Genomic DNA, 19,014 nt, shown 5'->3' with positions numbered 1-19,014 from the left:
ATAATAACTAATAAGGAAATATGGACTAGCTGCTACTCAAACATTTTTTTTTGTCCAAATACTATTATACCATCTTCAGTTACCACCAATCTAATGAAGCATGAATCTTTATTTCTAAAAACAAAAATAATATTGTTACTAATGTTCATTTCATTAGCAGATAAATCAATTTTAACATACTTACCTATGATTGAGTCTTCAAATAGTTGTTTAAGAGAACGAAGATGTATTGAAAAAGTAACATCCTAAAGTTCAGATCCATTAGTTTCCAAAATTCACCTTAAAACATTTTCACACGATGAAACCATTTTATTTACCATCATAGAACACTTTTAAAATATGTTTCAAATGATTATTAATTTTTATATAATGATTGTGTTAAAACTGAATACTTAATTTAAGTTAATAATGACTAAGGAAAAACGAAATAATTCCTATAAATACATTACTATTTAAAAATTAATAACTTATTTTAAATATAAAAATTGTTAAAATAAATAAAGAGCGTATCAGATTTTCCTATCTAAATTACTTATATACACGCTAACATAACCTTTTATTTATACAATATAAATAACTAGGTTTAGACTATATAAATAAAATGCTATGTTAGTGGGGGTGTGTGTGTGTGTGTGTAAACAAACCAGTCATGGTTCTGAAATTGGGTACATAAGTAATTCTATGCCTGAGAATGTTAACTTCGATTTTAATTTTCAAAATTTTGTTTTTATAGTAAGGCATACACAGGGATTTGTTTGTTCATGATTAACAAATATTTTTTTGTTTATAGGGTTGCCATAGAATACGAAAAAAAATTTAGTTGTTCTAATTGGATATGATTTTAGACACAATATATTTTATTATTGGTCGAAACTGTGTTAAAAATATACTGTGTAGTTCAATTTAATGGAGTTTAAGATAGAGTAAAAATAAAATAATATTAATATTTGTTATTTTGAATAGCACAAAGATACAATTTAGTTATAACTTACTAATACTCAGGAGCCAGCGATTGAGGTGAAATTAGGATGCTAAGATCTATTACCAAATAATTTGGTGGCAGCAAAGAAGAAAACAAACCATTTTCTTCCTTTAACATAGTTTCTATATAAGTTTTTGCATCCATAGTCCAAACTTCATTACATCTATTCATATAAATAAATATTAAATAGTATTAACTGTAATTATCATTAAACATTTTATACACTAATGATTACTTGATATTATAAATATATGTCATTGTTCTTGCTTCTGCCAATCCTGAATTCTGATATATTAAGTTTTATCTTGTTTACAAATTTTGTATAACCATAAATTAAACTTGCACTCAATAAAGGCTTTGACAATATTGATATTTAAAAAAACTAAGAAGAAAAAAATGGTTAACATTAAAATAAAATAAATTATAGATATAAAAACATACCTCAGTTCGGTTTTGCATGTCGTCTAGTGCGCACGTATGCTGATATATGCTCCGTTATCAGAGAAAGTATAAGGTCCACGTCATTAGCGCATCCGCGCTATGGCTTTAGTACCCAATTACCATAATAGATATTATGATAATATTATAATGATATTATTATATAGATACGCCACTTACAAACAACTTAGCCCAACGTGTGGCAACAGTTTATGATATCCAGGGTAACGTAATTCCTTTTCAAAATGCGGTATCGGAAAGCAAAATTGCTCATGTTCACAGCAAACGTAATCTATCATCTTCGTCTACTTCCCCTAGACCTGCGGACAAGAAGTTAAAATCATTTGTTTCTCCAAACCGGTTCGAGGTTCTACAAAGCGACAATGAGTCAAGTGAGTGTGTTTTGCTTCCATCTAGTGAACATACTGCAGTACGTGAGACTCAGCCTCAAACCGATGTTATCAAAAATGCAACTCGTTTTCAACCTATTTACATCAAAAATATTACCAACTTCACCTTGTTCAAAAATAAATTATACAACTCACGCGTATTAATGGTTTCACCTGCAAAGCTACATCATCCTATCTCATCGTTCGACCAAACGGGCCGGACAATGCTAAATTAATACTCAACCACTTAAAGAACTCCGGCACGGATTTCCACACATTTTGCCCACCTAGCTCTCGACCTTTCAGGATTGTTATCAGAAATTTACATCACTCAACTCTTAGCTTTGATATCTCCGATGCTTTAACTGAGCTTGGCTACTCGGTTAGACATGTTGAAAATATCAAAAAGAACAAAATACCTCTACCGTTATTTTTTGTAGACCTAAATCCCAATAGCAATAATTCTAAGATCTTTAAAACTACTATGTTAATGCATACCTCTGTCGTGGTCGAAAAACCACATAAATCCAAAACCGGTCCTCCTCAATGCCATAAATGTCAGGCTTATGGTCACACAAAAACATATTGTTCACACAAACGTCACAAACCTTGCTACATCAAATGCAGAGAAGAACATTTCTTCGATATGTGTTCCAAAGATAACAGTCTACCGACTAAATGCGCACTCTGCGCAGGTGCTCACACTTCATCGTTTAAAGGATGCCCAGTCTACATCAAACACGCTACTTCTTTCCATAAACATAAAGAGGGAAGACGTTTAACCTAGTCTTCGAGACCTATTAAAGTCATGCAGTCAAACCCCTGCAGCTCCAACAAAACTCGTACTTACGCCGATGCCACAGTCAATCAACCACCAGTCGAATTATTTGATAGTTCAAGTAAACGCATTAAGGAATTCTCTAATATTTTGTATCCAATAATTAAGTCTTTAATGACTGTTTTAAATAACCTAAATTTTATCTTATCCACTCCCTAAAAATTATTATTACTTTTAGATTATTTGTTCATAAATTTTCTTATTATCTTTATTACTATTCATTTCAACAGTACCTATATGTAGTTCCACTGTTGTTTTTATTGTTAATTTAAATCATTCATGTATCTTATAGTTAAGCTATATATTATATTCTCTTGTTTATGTCTGTAATTGTTTAACTATAATAGTTTTTATACTGAAAGTTCTAAATAAAAAATAAAAACATACCTGTTTTATAAGATGTAGTTAAAAGTTGATATTGTTTTGTTCTAACAGAATAAAGTAGACTGTGATACAAATATTGATTCATCATCCACCATAATAGATTTAATTTCGATAAATTATATTCTTCAATAGGTTTAATAACATCTTCTAAATGATCAGTAGCAGCCATTAATCTTTGATAGCAGTCAATGAAGTATAAACCTAGAGACAAAATAAAAAAGTTAGTACAACTTAATAAAATAATTTGAAATAACTTACAAAATACAAAAACTTGAGGTATTATCGTATTTCTATACTTTTTTTTTAGTATTAGCACTTGTCTACACCTGGCTTATAATACAAATTCCATAACAGTTTTCAATATTTTAAAATACATGATCAAAATCACAACTTTTAAATCAAGAAAATTTGAAAATTATTATTCATTTTTTTTAAATTATAATTTAATAAATAGATTTTACTATTAAAAAAAATGAAATTTGTATATTTAATTTAAATACAGAATAGTTTTTATTACAAAATAAATTATGAAAAGCATTGATTTAGTTTATTGAAAGTCGATGGGTATATGTGATAACTTACTGTAAAATAGTATTTTTAACAAAATTTTGAATATATTAGTAAATAGTCATATTAAAAATTATAATAATAATTTAGAAGTTTACAAAATGAATTCTAAAAATAATAAGCTTAAGAAAATAGCCCATGTAAACAATAGTGTATTTATTTTATTTACTTAATATTATTATTGACTTTATTTGTTTTGATCATGAAAATTTAAATTTTATACAACATTGGTATTATGATAAATGTATTATTAACATTACATATTATGTTATTTCTTGTTAAAATCTCATTAAATAATTATAATTAAAATAAAACATATTAGGTTAATATTAGTATATTACATCATTTATTTATGTTATTAATTTTGTTGTTTATGTATTATAATGTATTTATTTTCATACATAAGTAATCTTATATTTTAACTAGTTGGCCCAAACACAGTACTGAGTACAATTATGAAAATTAATTTGAAGAAGGGATTATTTTCTATGTCTGTAATCCTGTAGTCATTTTTGGTTGTTATATTAGCAAAAATGTGTTTGTTAGATGTATATTCTTTAAACACGTTTGCCCATGGTGTTTGGAAGTCATGTGTACATTAGATAACTTTTGTTTCATTTAAACTTGATTTTTAACAAAATAGAGCATAAAAATGCAATGATTGAGCGATGTTAGAAGCAGAAGTAATATATATAATTTAAAACATACAGTAATATTCAATGATATTTCAATAAAATTGTTCAAAAAACTAATTAGGTGTATATTATTTAATATATCAATAACAGAAGTTTGTTTTGTTATAGACATATTATATATATTATAGACATTTAATCAGCTGATTCAGTTCTTGTTTATTAATTATTTGAAGTCTGAACCACCAAAATACATAGAAACCAGCCTGAGTTTAAACGTTTGATTATCTGAACTAAAGAAATGGTTATAACTATCATATTCAAGGCCATAGTAATCAGATTAGCCGAATCACAGTGTCATTCTTTTGCTTATAGGCAATTAATTTATTGTAACTTAAGTTTACAGGTATTTTTGATGGTTAATTATTTGAATAAAAATAATATACATTTTGTTTTCTTTCAATATACAAATTAAAATATAAGTAAAAATACTTACATACAGACTAGGTTATGTTGATCAAAACGATAATATTCACTTTCATGAATCATACACTAGATATTAAATAATATTAAATGTATCAACTAAATAGAATCTATAGAAAAAAATATTTATTCATAGGTACATATAAGTAAGTTTGCCACAGTTAAGCAATAAACATGATTGTGTATTGGTAAACTACAGATGTCTGTACCATAAATCAAGTATCAAGTATGAACTACTACAACAGTACTAATATCACTATTTATTTCTTAGATATCTCAACTAAATTAATTTTTTAAACAACAAAAAAATACAATATAATGAATATTGAAAAAGAATTTGTAAACATTGAATATTGATTATCGAATAGTTGATAATGTTATCACAAACGTAACACTCCACTACTCTGGTCTACAACCAATGAGAGTTCGTGATCTTCCATGGCTAAATACATATAAATATATTCTTAAATATATTTGTGATTTTCCATGGATCTCAAGACAAAATTTTCTATAAGATTCCCGCGTACAGATTATCGCAGATTGACAATGATAAATTATGTTTAGATTATTTAATGCCGTGTTGCATAAAAAATTGATTAAATTTAATGGTATACTAGAATTGAACGGATCAATCGCTGAACGCTCAATCTTGTTTAAGGAAGTAAGGGACCACCATTTTAGCTCGCATTGATACATTTAATGTTTTGTGCAATCCGGCAAGTAAGTGTTTTATTGCATAAGCTCATAAAAAATGTAAAATGTAAATATTAAATTGTAAAATTACTATGTATTTTGTCAACGAATATTCAGATCACAAAAATACTAAGTATTTAGAAAATATAACTTCGGTGTTACTTGTCTAGTCTAACAAAATACCTATTTTTGATCGAAAATCCGGAACAATTGCATGCAGTTTAATTTTTTTCAATATTGTTAGTTAAACTTGAACTTATGGGTAAGATGATATTCAATTCAGGTTTTTATATTAAGAAATAATAAGTAATAATCAATTTTTAGTAGATAATGATCTACTGTTATAGTATAATAGGTACTCGGTAAACATGAGGCATACGATCTGTATTTGCACAGATTGATGTAAAATGGATGGAATTTATAATCGTAATAAACGTTGTCATTAATTAACCTCGATATATATATATAGAACATTTTATATCACGTATATGCTTGTATCTATTTTATTCCTATAAAGTAGGTACACAGCAGAATATTAAGGCTACGAGACGGTGTCGTCTTATAATAAGTTTAAACATATTATAGCAATGTCGTATTGACTACGAACAACGGACATAAGTAATATATAAGGAATTTGTATACAATATATATAAAAGAATTACTTCTTAAGTGTAAGAACTAAGAACTTTCTGTACATACATGGATTGTATTTACTACCTAAATATCATTGAAATATATATATTAGGTACTATAGCTGAAAATAATAATATGCTCACTAGTTTTATTATAATAGTTGTTTGAAGCTGAACTGAGAATATTTAGAGTCCAATATAGTAAGTAGTAAGTACATACTAATATAGACTATATACTATACGAATCTTTGACACACCTCCCGTCCCCTTAACTCCCCCACCCCCCCCAAATATCCCTGTGGTGATATTCAAAATTCCATATTGTATATTTGCAGATATTGTTGAAGCCCAAATGCTGAGGTTGAATACTGTTTCGGAGCACTGATCGGTTCGGGTATCCCAGGGTCTTGCACAATTATGACAACTACATGACGGTCAGAGAGGATCATGTTTGTGGTGGCCGTGGCCACACTGGTCGCCGCCAACACCAACGAGCGGGTCATAATAATGATCGCCGAGAAGGCCGCGGGGACAGATGGAGTGAGGACGGAGGAGACAACGCGACGTGACTATAACAATAAGATCTCAACGCACCCAAATACTATTGTTACAAATTGTATGAATATTATTCAAACGACACACTGTACTTCATAACTGGTAAATGTCTTATTCTAGTAATGAAAATAGTCATAGTTGAATTTTAGATTCTGAGCGGGGTGATGAAATGGAATATATTGATTTTACAATGCGATGTGTGTTACGGTGCACAATATAATTAGTTAATAAACATAACACATAATTTATTTTTCGAGTATTTTTTATAAGCTTTTGAAGTTTGAATGTTGACAATATTTACTCGAAATCTCTAAAATTTGTTACAATTTCTACAATTTTTTTATGAACACTTAAACGAAGAATACTAATTATTCGTATAGAATTGAAAAATGTATGTTCATTATTATAATTTATACAAACAGTATTTTAAAGTGCAATGTTTTAGCAAAAATAAATTCAACATATACCATATTACTAATAGTAAAATAAATTACTTTAATAGCAACATAAATATATCATAAAACATCTAAGTAATATAAGCGTACGTATCGTATTTGCAAAGAATCGTTTTCCGTATGCAATGATTTATTGGTGATCTTTTTAACGTCCAAGACAATAATTATTTAAAAAATCCATTAACGTCTTGGGAAATATTTTTTACATAATTTTAAATTGTTAAAAAACACATTCTTTTTATTTTTTATTCGTTATTATTTTTGGACTCGTATTATTTTGTTACTGTTTTTATTCATTTTTTTAATTGGACATGCGCTGCATGCCATTCTCGTAATGAGTATTCTTCTGGACATTGGACAATATAGTCAAGTAACAACTATCGAGTTCTCGGTTTATCGCAATCGATTGATGGCAGGCATACAAATCATCATACGAATTTAAAATACTGTTCTGCGCTATTGAACATAGTTCATATTGTAATTATGAATGGGTATACATTATATATTATATTTTATTTTTTATTTTTTTTTTTTTTTATTATTTTATTTTTTACTCCACATGTATGCGCGTTATTTATTTAAAAATAAATAACAAGTTTAGCACTAATATTGACCGTATTATATCTGTTTCGTTATGTTTTAGGCCGACTTTCTGTAGGAATCAAACGGTTTCCGGCCTAAAATATTAATAAAGATTTTCTGATTATCTGAGTAATAATAAATTTAGCTACGGAACAACGAAAATGTAGACGTCTACTGCGCTTATACCTATGACAATGTTTTGGATTGTCAACATTTTTTCGGATGTGGTTATCATTGCACTGATGATGACCGTAACCATAATTTAATAAATAAAGCGAGAGCTTTCGCCAACTGTTGCCCATTTTGGATTAAGCTATAGGAAACGTGAAATTCCATAATTAAGAGTAGTATATTTTACTTATAGGTATTAATATGTACCACAGTCTAATTGGATGAACAGATACTATCAGGCTATGTAATGTTATTATAGTAAAACTAAAGAACATTAGTATATTATTTTACATCGAAACCAACGCGTCTGCAGGTAGTATTGGTTATGCTATTTTTTCATTTTCAGCCATCAACAGCAACTCAATAATTTATTTGTTTTTTTTTTTAAATTATATTATTTTAACACAGATTCAAGCTTGTAACAAGTATCGACTATCGTTATATTTGAACTTCTGTGAATATCTATGATTTACCGAATTACATTTAGATCAAATAATGTTATTATGTTATAAGTAAGATCAAAAATTGTCAATGTAATGAAATATTTTATTACAAAAATGTAGGATACAATAAGTATATATAAATTATGTTAAAGTATTTTTGTACCTTGGTAGTAATTGACAACACTCCAGTAGTCCTGTAATACCTATTCTTGTCACATAGTAAGTATTTTCAAATTTTAATTAAGTATTTAAAAAAATAACCTTGATTAAGTATTTAAAAAATAAACATTAATTAATAACATTTTGTTTATTATTTGAGGTTTAAAAATCCTAAAATTGATCTAGGTAGTGATATTATTTGTGTAAGTTATGAAGTTATGATAATGTATAAATAATTTTGTTGTCATTATGTTGTATAATATTATTTTTTAATGTTGTATGTCTTAAGTTATAACTTACATAAATGGTGTAACAATAAAATCAACTCAATATTTATAGGCACATAAAACTAAGCATGATACCCATAACAATATTGTCTTAAAATGAAAATAGTTACCTACTATACCTAATGAATTATAATTAAATATTATAATATAATATAACACACACGTGTTCCATAACCCTACATTCCAAAAAACCCTACAGTTCCAAAAACCCTACAGTACCACAACTTACAACTAATGGTATCAGTTGTCGAAGCTTAAATAAAAAAAAATATATATAATATAAAAACATATAGTAAAATCAATTCATCCATCTCTCCGCTCAAAATCTAAAATTGTGGGTAGATTTATTTTTAGAAATCTTAAGCTATAAAAATGTTAAGGCAGAGATTATATATCCTAACAAAAATTATTCTGTACACTTCACGAACAAATTCAGTGCATGCTCGCTTAAGAGTCTTGATATAATAATGAAATGTTGTATACTTGTAAACCCATTAAATTAATTAGTCAGTTATAATATAAAATATATACTTTCTGGTTAGAAGAAACAATATTTAAGCTTTCCGCAATCATCTGTATTGTTTACTAAACACTAAATCAGTTTATTTTTTTTAGTCAATTGTAAACAACATTGTGACAATCCATTATTTTAAATAACGTATTTTATTGTGATTTCCAAGTTTTTAAAAATGAATTCTTGTCAAAGTTCTTCGACAAGTCGCAAAGAATCCATACGATTTAGCGATAGCGTACTCCAGAGAAACGCAAAAGTAATGAGAGACCTCAGAAATCGTTTGAATAACTGCCGGAATAGACGCCCAGACCCAAAATACAATAGAGCAATGTGCAGTACGTCTTCCAAAAAGTATGAGCACATCATTAGGTACACCGTGATGGGTGGGTCCATTGCCCCTCAAAAATGAGAAACTATGGTTTTCTTCCACAAAACGGTTGGTTAAAATTTCTCTCCAAGCATTTTTTTGGACTAAAATTATCTCCATTTTTCTCCGAGTATTAAATATATTTACCCAATTTATTAGCGGGCACCAGTGATTTAGTGTTGTGTCTTGTGTACCATATTATTAAAGGAGAGTTATAACAGTCGATAACATCATAATGTAGTAAATTTGACTATGCCTAATTAAGATACTTACAAACTGTATTTATTTAGTCCAAAGATAAACATTTTTTTTGACATGTAATAGTATGATCTCAAAATATATTTGTTATATTCTTAGTTCCTTATTGGAAGAAATCAGTTGCGCCATTTGAGTTTTTTATTAGGTATGTCAAAATGTATACAGGCCAATTTTTTTAATCACTTTTTCTGTTTAGTAGTAAATTGTAAATACACAATATATCTTTGTATGTAAGACGCAAGTGTGGGTGGGACTGTTGAAGCTTTTACGATAACGTATAATGTATATCATACAATATTTTAATGAATTTAAATTATTAATTAATAACTTTTTTGCCTTTTGGTATGGATATAAAAATATTTGTTAGGTGCCTACGTTTAACCAATGCAAGTATAATTAATATATTATATATTTTATTTATTAACATATTATAATAATACATTATAACGGTGTTTTTTCAATAAATAATTTATTAAGCTATTCTAGCTTATTGCTTATGCTCTGCCCGACGAGCATTAGCATTATAATTGAAGTACATTATGTTTTTACTATTGCACAGATTATACGATTTGATTTTGTTCATAAAGTGCAAGAAAACTAGAAACTTTTATGCTTACGGCGATAAAAAACAATGTTCTTTACGAAATAGATATGATGATAAAATTAGGTACCTACCTAGTTAAATACTCAAGTCTAATTCAAAGCACATTGTTGTTATTAAATAAGCTATCTTAATAAATACAAAGACCATAACATTAATAATTTGAATAATTATTCATTTTTATTGTGTTATATAGATATTTAGATTTGTGTAATTGTGTCAACAATATATATGAGTTGTTAAAAAAAAAAACAATAAATAGGTAGATCATAAGACAGTAGTACCTAAATATAGCAGTTATTTTTTGTGAATGTTTGAGTTGTTTGTTTTGTAAATTATAAATGTTAAATAATGTACAGTAAGATTATTTACACTCAAATTTAAATGTATATGATTCCCGTGTCTGATATATAAACTGAGTTTAAAATGCTACTGGCTTAAAAATACATAGGTATGCATCTACATTCATTAATAAGAATCTACCTATATTAAATTACTATTCATGTGATTGTTTATCATATACCTACTTATAGCGTTTTTTTCTTATCTATGAATTAGCATAATTCATTTATAAAAATTAATAATTTTAGTTCTTGGTATTTGTTGATTCATTTTTTTGACTGAAAATTTGTTTTCATCACTATGCAACAGTGACCGGAGTAGCGGTAACTCCGAATATCGCTCAATAGAAGGCAGCGAAAAAGAGACGTGCTACGTCAGTTTGTTCGAAGTGTGCATGAACTATCTGTTTCCCACAGCGTTTCCTTTGCCGTCTACCATTTACCGGTTCAAGGTCAAGTGCAATCAGTCGTTATCGGACCCGAAAAAAAAGATCATCGGAAAAATATTGTCGCCAATTGGACGGTGTTCGAAAATTCCGAAAGGAATCTTCGTGCAATCCCCCTCGGAGAACCTCGTGACGAAAATATATTGTCCCGGAGCTGAAGATAAGTATTCATGTCGAAGCAGTAAATAAATAATATTTGATAATGGCATTACAATATGTATGTTTTTACTGTACACATTACTGTCGTAGGTTTTTAAATTGTAGACGATTGTTGACTGTTGTCTATATAATATAGTCGACACTCGATAGTTCAAAACTTCCAGTGATTCGCGATGATTGCTCGTTCTCATAAGAATCTCGCAGTAATTAGAATGAAACAATACTTTTGCGTCTGAGCTGGTGCGCTTTTAATTACAATAACATGCCTTACAGGAAAAACTCTCACGTCCTGTAGAATAGTCGAATTTCGCTAATTTTTTTTTATTCTTTAGAAGAAAAAAATATTTTGCAAGTCGGAATAAAGCTTGATTTTCAAAATTATAACTATAGAAGCTAAAATATACGTTTGAATAATGCACAATATTTGTTCTTTTTGAGACGTATTTTTCTAGCACTATGTCAACGTGAATGGATACCGGGTACCTATTACCTATATACTTAAAATGAAATATCAATTTAATAATATATAACAGTTAATAATATTAATCAATATCAAAATACCAACGAAAAAGTTTACCAACAATCAGCCAAAATCTGGACGATGGTTATTATATGTTGTTACGAAAGACAATTATAATGATTAATCTTAGTTGTCTAATATTTTCCGAACCTTAGAAAATACAAAACAATTTTGCGAAGAAAGTGAAATAAATTAGTAAACTAAAAGACAAATGTTTAAATACTACTATTAAAAATAATAAACCAAAAAAATATTAATAAACATATCTGCACTAATGTAGATAAACATTTCATTACAAAAAAAATTATCAGTAATAGTAGAACACGTAGGTATTGAAAATTATGCAATAGACACAGAATCAAATATTTCATTTGTAGAACTTTCTTTATTACGGAACGCATTAAAAATGTGAAAACATTTGTTATACCTCACTGGCCACTGGAGCACCGAGCAGACAATACCAAATGAGATCAATTAAGCAACAAAAAAATAGTGGTTAAAATAAATAAAAACACGTAGGCTTAGGTAGGTACTCTAAAACTACAAAATATTACTAGGAAACTTCGAAACGACTACAACATAAAAAACAATTGAATTACCAATTTTATAGACAAAACTTGGAATTAAATAACAATGTCATAATACCTATGGATGAACTGGGTATAACACATTAACACATGATACAGGAAAATAATATAACAAACATAAATAACAAACAAAAGTACATAAGAAAATTATAATATAAATATACCACCGAAAAATAAAATAAATATCAAAAACTTCGACTTAAACACAATTTAAGTTACGTAATAGTACCAATTGAAAGGTTAAGTAAACACAAGTTTTTAACATTAGAATCATTCATTGTTAATAATGTGGACGGTAAAACCTTTACAGTAATATTCCCGAAGGAATGAATTTAGTAAATATTATGAAAACGAACTCACCAAGTGTAAAAAAATGAAAACAATATAGGTACTAGGTAACCACGCAAAAAAAATATAACAACGAAATCATTAACGAAGTCACCGATACCTACGCAAGAAATAGGCAGTGGCGCACATTAAAGTGTTTAGTGGTGCTAAATAGGGCACTATTTAGTATTTGATGCGTTTGCGTTATCGGTATCTATTTTATTATAACATCAATTCCGCACATAAAATATCAGTAATTGAAAAAAGGTGGTAATTAAAATATTAATGAAGGTATATCTTGTAAAAATTACGAACATAGCTTATTGCATCACCCGTATTATTGTTCATTCCGCGAAACTGTCGCTCAGCTGTGAGTAGTGGTTGAGATGGACAACAGAGGTTTGATGTCGGAATAAATTTTCGCTAAGGTTGAGTGATATGCAGACGCTAACAGACGGAAAATTAGTACATCGACTTTTTAATAGATTTCACGGATAAAAAGAAATAACTGACGATTTTGATTTTCATAACCAATCATTTACCAATCATTTACCTAAAGATGACTCAATGAAAGTTTCATACATGATTTTACCCAATTATACAAAAATGATATAAGCTCAGATTTAACCAGCATAGCTACTCTCAATTGGAGGATTAATAAATTTTTTGAAGTCAAAAGTATTGAACGACATAATTGACATCATACATTTTAAAATATTACATAGTAGGTACATCATATTGTGATATTTGAAGTCCAACTTTAATACATCTCACATTACCTGTAGACTGTAACTGTTGAATCAGCTGAAAGATCGTTTTCCAAACTGAAACTTATCAAAAATGACATAAGAAACTCAATGAGTTAGGAACATTGCCATTTTGAACATTATTATTGAAAAATTAAATTTACTTAAGTAAAATAATAGAAAATATTGCCAACTTAGAAGTCAGGTGTGCCTGGGCATCATACTTTTGTTGTACCCCAAAACACTTCCTCTCCTGAATACAATTTATGCACATATATATGTAATTTCACTACCCTTTTTTACCTTTCCACACTCGGTACACTCCACCCACTAATAATATACAAAACAACTAATAAGGCTAGTAGCATCTACCTATATTGTGATCTCCCTTTCATGCCCACAGTTAATTAATTTCTAATGTTTAAAATCAACCAAATACTATTTTAAAATATGTCATATGTTAAGCCTTGTTAAACCATATAATATTATGTCACATGAATACTTTGTTAGGATAACAGATGACAATAACTGTATATTCTTTTTCAGTCTTGTAAAAAATAGTTTTGAAAAGTACTAAGATACTAACACTAGTATTCGATTAAAAACATTTATTATATTAAAAATACTTTGAAATACTATTTTTAAAATGTATTTTACGAGTACTCACTAAGTAAGAATACAAATCCAAGTATTTTTTTTTTAACTTTAGGTTTATCATATAATATACATCATACATGTATATTAATATCAGTATACCTATTACGTTACTACTTACCATAAATTATAACAATTTCACAAATATTGTAACATATGTCTGATAATTTACAAATAACAATACCTAACACAATAAATTATTCTGGGAAATATCTAAACCAAATATAATGGATAGAGAATTATTACGATTATATTGCCAATATCTTTTCAACATAAACAATATAATTTTTATTGATTATCAAATTTCTGTGAAAAATAATAAAGCGGACTTCATGTTATTTCAATTTTGTAAGAATACTTTTAAAAAGTTTTCAAAAATCGTACAAGACTTTTTCCTTTTTTTAAATTTTGCATTATAATTGTACACTTTTCTTTACATAGCTTTAGATTTAAAATATGGGGATATATTTTTTGCACAACATAAAGGAGTGTTGTATGTGCCAATCAATTCGGTGCATACAAAAATTAAACTAAGTAATAATACACATTATTATATTCCTGATAATAGTGGAGTAAATCAGCTGAGGCGGTCCATTGTAAATAATATTTAAAGATGTGAGCATTACGGTAAAGGGGCATGCGGGACCTCGAGTAAGGTCCGTTTAATTGTAAGCGGTTCATAGACTCGTATTTTGTGTGTTTGTTTCTTGTCAATAATATGAATTGTCATCATATTTTGTGTACCATCTAAAGATAGGTATACAACATTTAGGTATTATTTTTTTATAATTATAATTATTACTAAACGTGAAGCAAAATTTTTAATTATTTAAACATTTACTTTTTAACATTTTTTGTTTAAATGTACATTTGTAAAAAATTGTTTTACATCTAATTTTTTAACAGAGAAATGTTATGTGACCAAAATTAAGTCACTAAATAATTATCATCGATACTCTTATATTTTTAGTTATATGTATTTTGAATTAATCTTTCTGAGAATATAATATAAATTCGAAAGGCTGGGCATTAGCGAGTTCAAAAATTAATTTTACTTTAACTTTTTAACTCAACACTACCTTTGGATTTTCTTTAACCATTAACTTATTAAATCAAAAAAATATTTGCCGTGAATTGTTTCAAGTTAAAAATTTTATATTTTTTCAATCACTCTGTATTCTAAAAGAAAATATTATAACTTTTAATGCAATTTTTTTTTAAACATAATAATTAATGCTACCTATTTATGTTTAAACTTATAGTTTAAGTATATCTATACATGACCAAATGTATATTATGTTAAAATATTATCCAACTATTTCAATTTATTTATTATCTCTTTATTTAAATTATATTTCTAATAAAAGTTAGGTAGTTTTTATATGACGGATACAAATATATAATTATTAAACTATGTAAATATAAACAAATTATACTCATTTAATATTTTTGTATCTTTTTAAGTACCTAAGTCCTAAATAATATCTAGTAGGTATCTGTTTACTAAAATATTTTGTGATTTTTATTACATAATAAATATACAGTAATATTCTATTACAAACATATACACACACACTAGGGTGCCTCTCAACTATAATATAGGCTGAAAAAAAATTATTTTTCCAAAACTTTACTCCATAATATTGACTAATATGTTCTTAAACGGCTGTAATAAAAATATAATTTAGAATATTTAGATAATCACATATTTTGAGGTCACTCAAGCGTATCTAAGTTTTAAACCCAATATATTTCTGTTAAATACTTTTCAAAATAAAACTGATTATCTACATTTTTATTATACTTACAAATTCATTTAATATTCACTAGGTATTACATTGTTAATACTAGTGTCATTTTACTAGTATTCGTATGCCAGTGAGTTAAATTGTGTTTGTTATTATTAAAGTGAAATTAAATTTGTTATTTTTTAGTGAAGACAATTAATTATTCACTTAATCACACAATGCATATTGCAGCACTTTCAATCTTATTAACTTAAATTATTGGTATGCACATTTTACACTGTAATTAATTTAAATAAATATTTCAATTTAATACATTAGTACAGTTTTATTTTTTACGTTAACCAATTTTAGTGTAAGAATTGCATTCAACTACCGTAATATTATAAATTAATCAATATTTGTACATCTAATCTTTTTTATAAATACTGTAATTGTATTTTTATTGTTACCGTAATATACCACTTAACAATACTAACAAAATATATAGGTACTACAAATAACAATATTAAAAATAATACATATTTAAAATAATATTTTTTACAATTTATTGGTATATTTATAATTTACATGTAGTGCTTATAAGTATATATTTTTTTCTTTATTAATTTATATTTTTTTCTTTATTAATATATATACACAATCTGTACTTCCGGCACAATAAGAGTATGAGCTACAATAAATATAAAATTGAAAAATTTGATTGAAGAAGCCACCCATCAATGACACTTTTGTCTTGTAATTATTTAATTATTTTTTGATTAAGGGTTAAGTAGGTCTCTGTACCATTTTTTATAAGTATATTAATTAAAAATTGGCATCATCATCATCATCGCAATCATCGTCGGATAATTCAGAAGATGTATACCCAGATTATCAGTGAGGTCATCAAAAATAAAAAAAAAGTCTTATTTTCCAAAATTTCATTTCCTCCTTCTTAACATGATTGATAAACAATATCCAATCTTCCCTTTTGATTCTGTCAAAGATTAAAATTAATGTTAATAGTACACTTACAATAATATATTCATTAATATTCATACAATTTTTATTATTGATGCATTCCATTTATTTGAAGCATTAAATTGTTTACTTAAGACAAAATCCCATTCCGGTTTCTATTCTTGAACTAGAGTACAGTCAAAGGTAAATACTTAATGAGACGAGTGTTTCTCTAATTTAGACTGTTCAAAACGGATAGATAAAGATTTTATCTATACAATTCAACGGTAGTATCACATTGATAAACACCAAGTAGCAGAAATACTTATTATTCAAAATTTGGATGTAGTAAATCAATTGAGCATAGATTACATGCAAGTTTTATGTCTAGGTGCGGTCAATATGATACTAATGCTTTGGAAATGTGATACTATACGCAAACATAATATTAATAAACCAAAGCCAAATTCTCTTCAAATTAAGGGACGCCATACCCACATTCTTTGTCTCAGTCTTTCAAACACATAACATAGCACATTGTAAGTTCTGAACAATTAAAAAAAAAAATGATTTTAAAATAATGTTCAAACCTAAGCATTAAAAATAGAATTTTTAGTAGAAATTTTAAAAGTTTTTAACAAAATAACTTGCGAAAAAATGAGATGTTAATGAAATTAATTGTCAAAATTTGAACATTAAATACTTATAAAAATAAAACATGCCGGTGTATCTTTAATCTTTTTTAATTTCTATTATAATAATTTATAACATTTTTATATCATCAATATAAATAGGAACATTTACAGAATAATAACTAACTAAAATCTTAATTTTTATATGCCCATAAATATCTCAAAATGAGATGAAATAATTTAAAAATTGTATGGTCTTTAAAAAATGCTAATATAAACATTCTGTTTAAATTTCATGTATAAGTAAGGTTATTTGTTTTTAGTAACACCAAATTTTTTGTAAACCTTTGATCAACCTTGTTGAAAAAATTTAATTAAAAAAAAATCATGGTTAATCATAATATGTTTATATAACTAGATAAAAATGTTAGATATTTATGCTTACACAATTTTTTTTTTTGTAACCATTTAAAGTTTACAATTTGACTAAATTCATCAAAATCACAATAAATTTCAAATAATTTTATAACTAAAAAAGTATAAAATCTTAACTTTTTATAGTTAAGGATTAAAAATTTGAAAACAATGTTTCTTATAAATATTTTATATTAGAGTCAAAAAATCTAAAAAAAATATATTAACAGTTTTTATTATTATTTATATTTTAAATTAGATATTTAAACGACAAAATAACAATTTCAGTTATTTTGATGGAATTAAAAAATATTATTTTTGGGTATCTAATTTAAAGTTTAAAGAGTATATATTTTATACACACAATGGTATTTTCAAATGCAATTTTTTCTGAAAATATTAACTGAATAAAACGATTTGGAAAATACTTTAATAGCAATAATATCATAATATTCTTACTTAGTAATATTGGCTGACAAACAGTTAAAGGCTCAGAAACGTTTTTCAAACACAATGATATTGTTTTAATTTAAGATAATAAACTTCCATCCTGGGCATAGAACATTTACTACAATACAACATATAACTTAATAGATATTGTACAAAATATAAATCTATTTGAACTAAATTAATTATTGTAATTAAGTAATAATAAAGTAGTTTATACAGCCACAGGACATCATTAAATTTTCTACTTTTTTTCAAGCGATACAATATTTAACTAAACTTCTAACTACTTGAGAGCAGGCCCGTGCGCAAGGGGGGGGGTTCAAACCCCCCCCCCATGGCCGAAAAATCGTGTTTTTCATGTTTGATCTATTAACTATATGTCATATTTTCTAATCTTAATTGTAATAAATAATAATGCATAACATAATAGTACAATACTATAATAATATAATATAGTGTTGTCTTCACGTTTGCTGTTTATCGACTTTCGTAATCGTTGCCGTTATCGATAAAATATAATGACAATAAATGTATGAATATAAGTAAAGAGCATACACGTCACACAATAATATTTTATTCGACCGCAATTAGTAGGACACGAGATTACACGATAACGGATTT

At 26.9% G+C, this 19,014-nt stretch overlaps 1 protein-coding gene and 1 long non-coding RNA gene across 2 annotated transcripts in view; one reads left to right on the top strand and one right to left on the bottom strand.

The window, feature by feature from the left end:
- Positions 1-9,379: 9,379 nt before the first annotated feature.
- On the top strand, positions 9,380-11,406 carry LOC111026894. The gene is made up of 2 exons (XM_022305072.1): positions 9,380-9,555; positions 11,082-11,406. Exons 1-2 carry the CDS (start codon positions 9,380-9,382, stop codon positions 11,404-11,406), a joined length of 501 nt encoding a protein of 166 aa, XP_022160764.1.
- A 5,163-nt stretch (positions 11,407-16,569) lies between these two features.
- The window catches only part of LOC111026896, a 4,332-nt gene continuing 1,887 nt past the window's right edge, over positions 16,570-19,014 (bottom strand). The window contains exon 4 of the long non-coding RNA XR_002603748.1: positions 16,570-16,934. This is a non-coding gene — a long non-coding RNA (uncharacterized LOC111026896). The remainder of the gene's footprint in view (positions 16,935-19,014) is intronic.

Source organism: Myzus persicae, unplaced genomic scaffold (genome assembly GCF_001856785.1).
Source record: "Myzus persicae strain clone G006 unplaced genomic scaffold, MPER_G0061.0, whole genome shotgun sequence".
Classification (NCBI taxonomy): domain Eukaryota; kingdom Metazoa; phylum Arthropoda; class Insecta; order Hemiptera; family Aphididae; genus Myzus; species Myzus persicae.
Note: the sequence above shows the minus strand (reverse complement) of the source record. Positions and strands in the feature narration are given on the sequence as shown.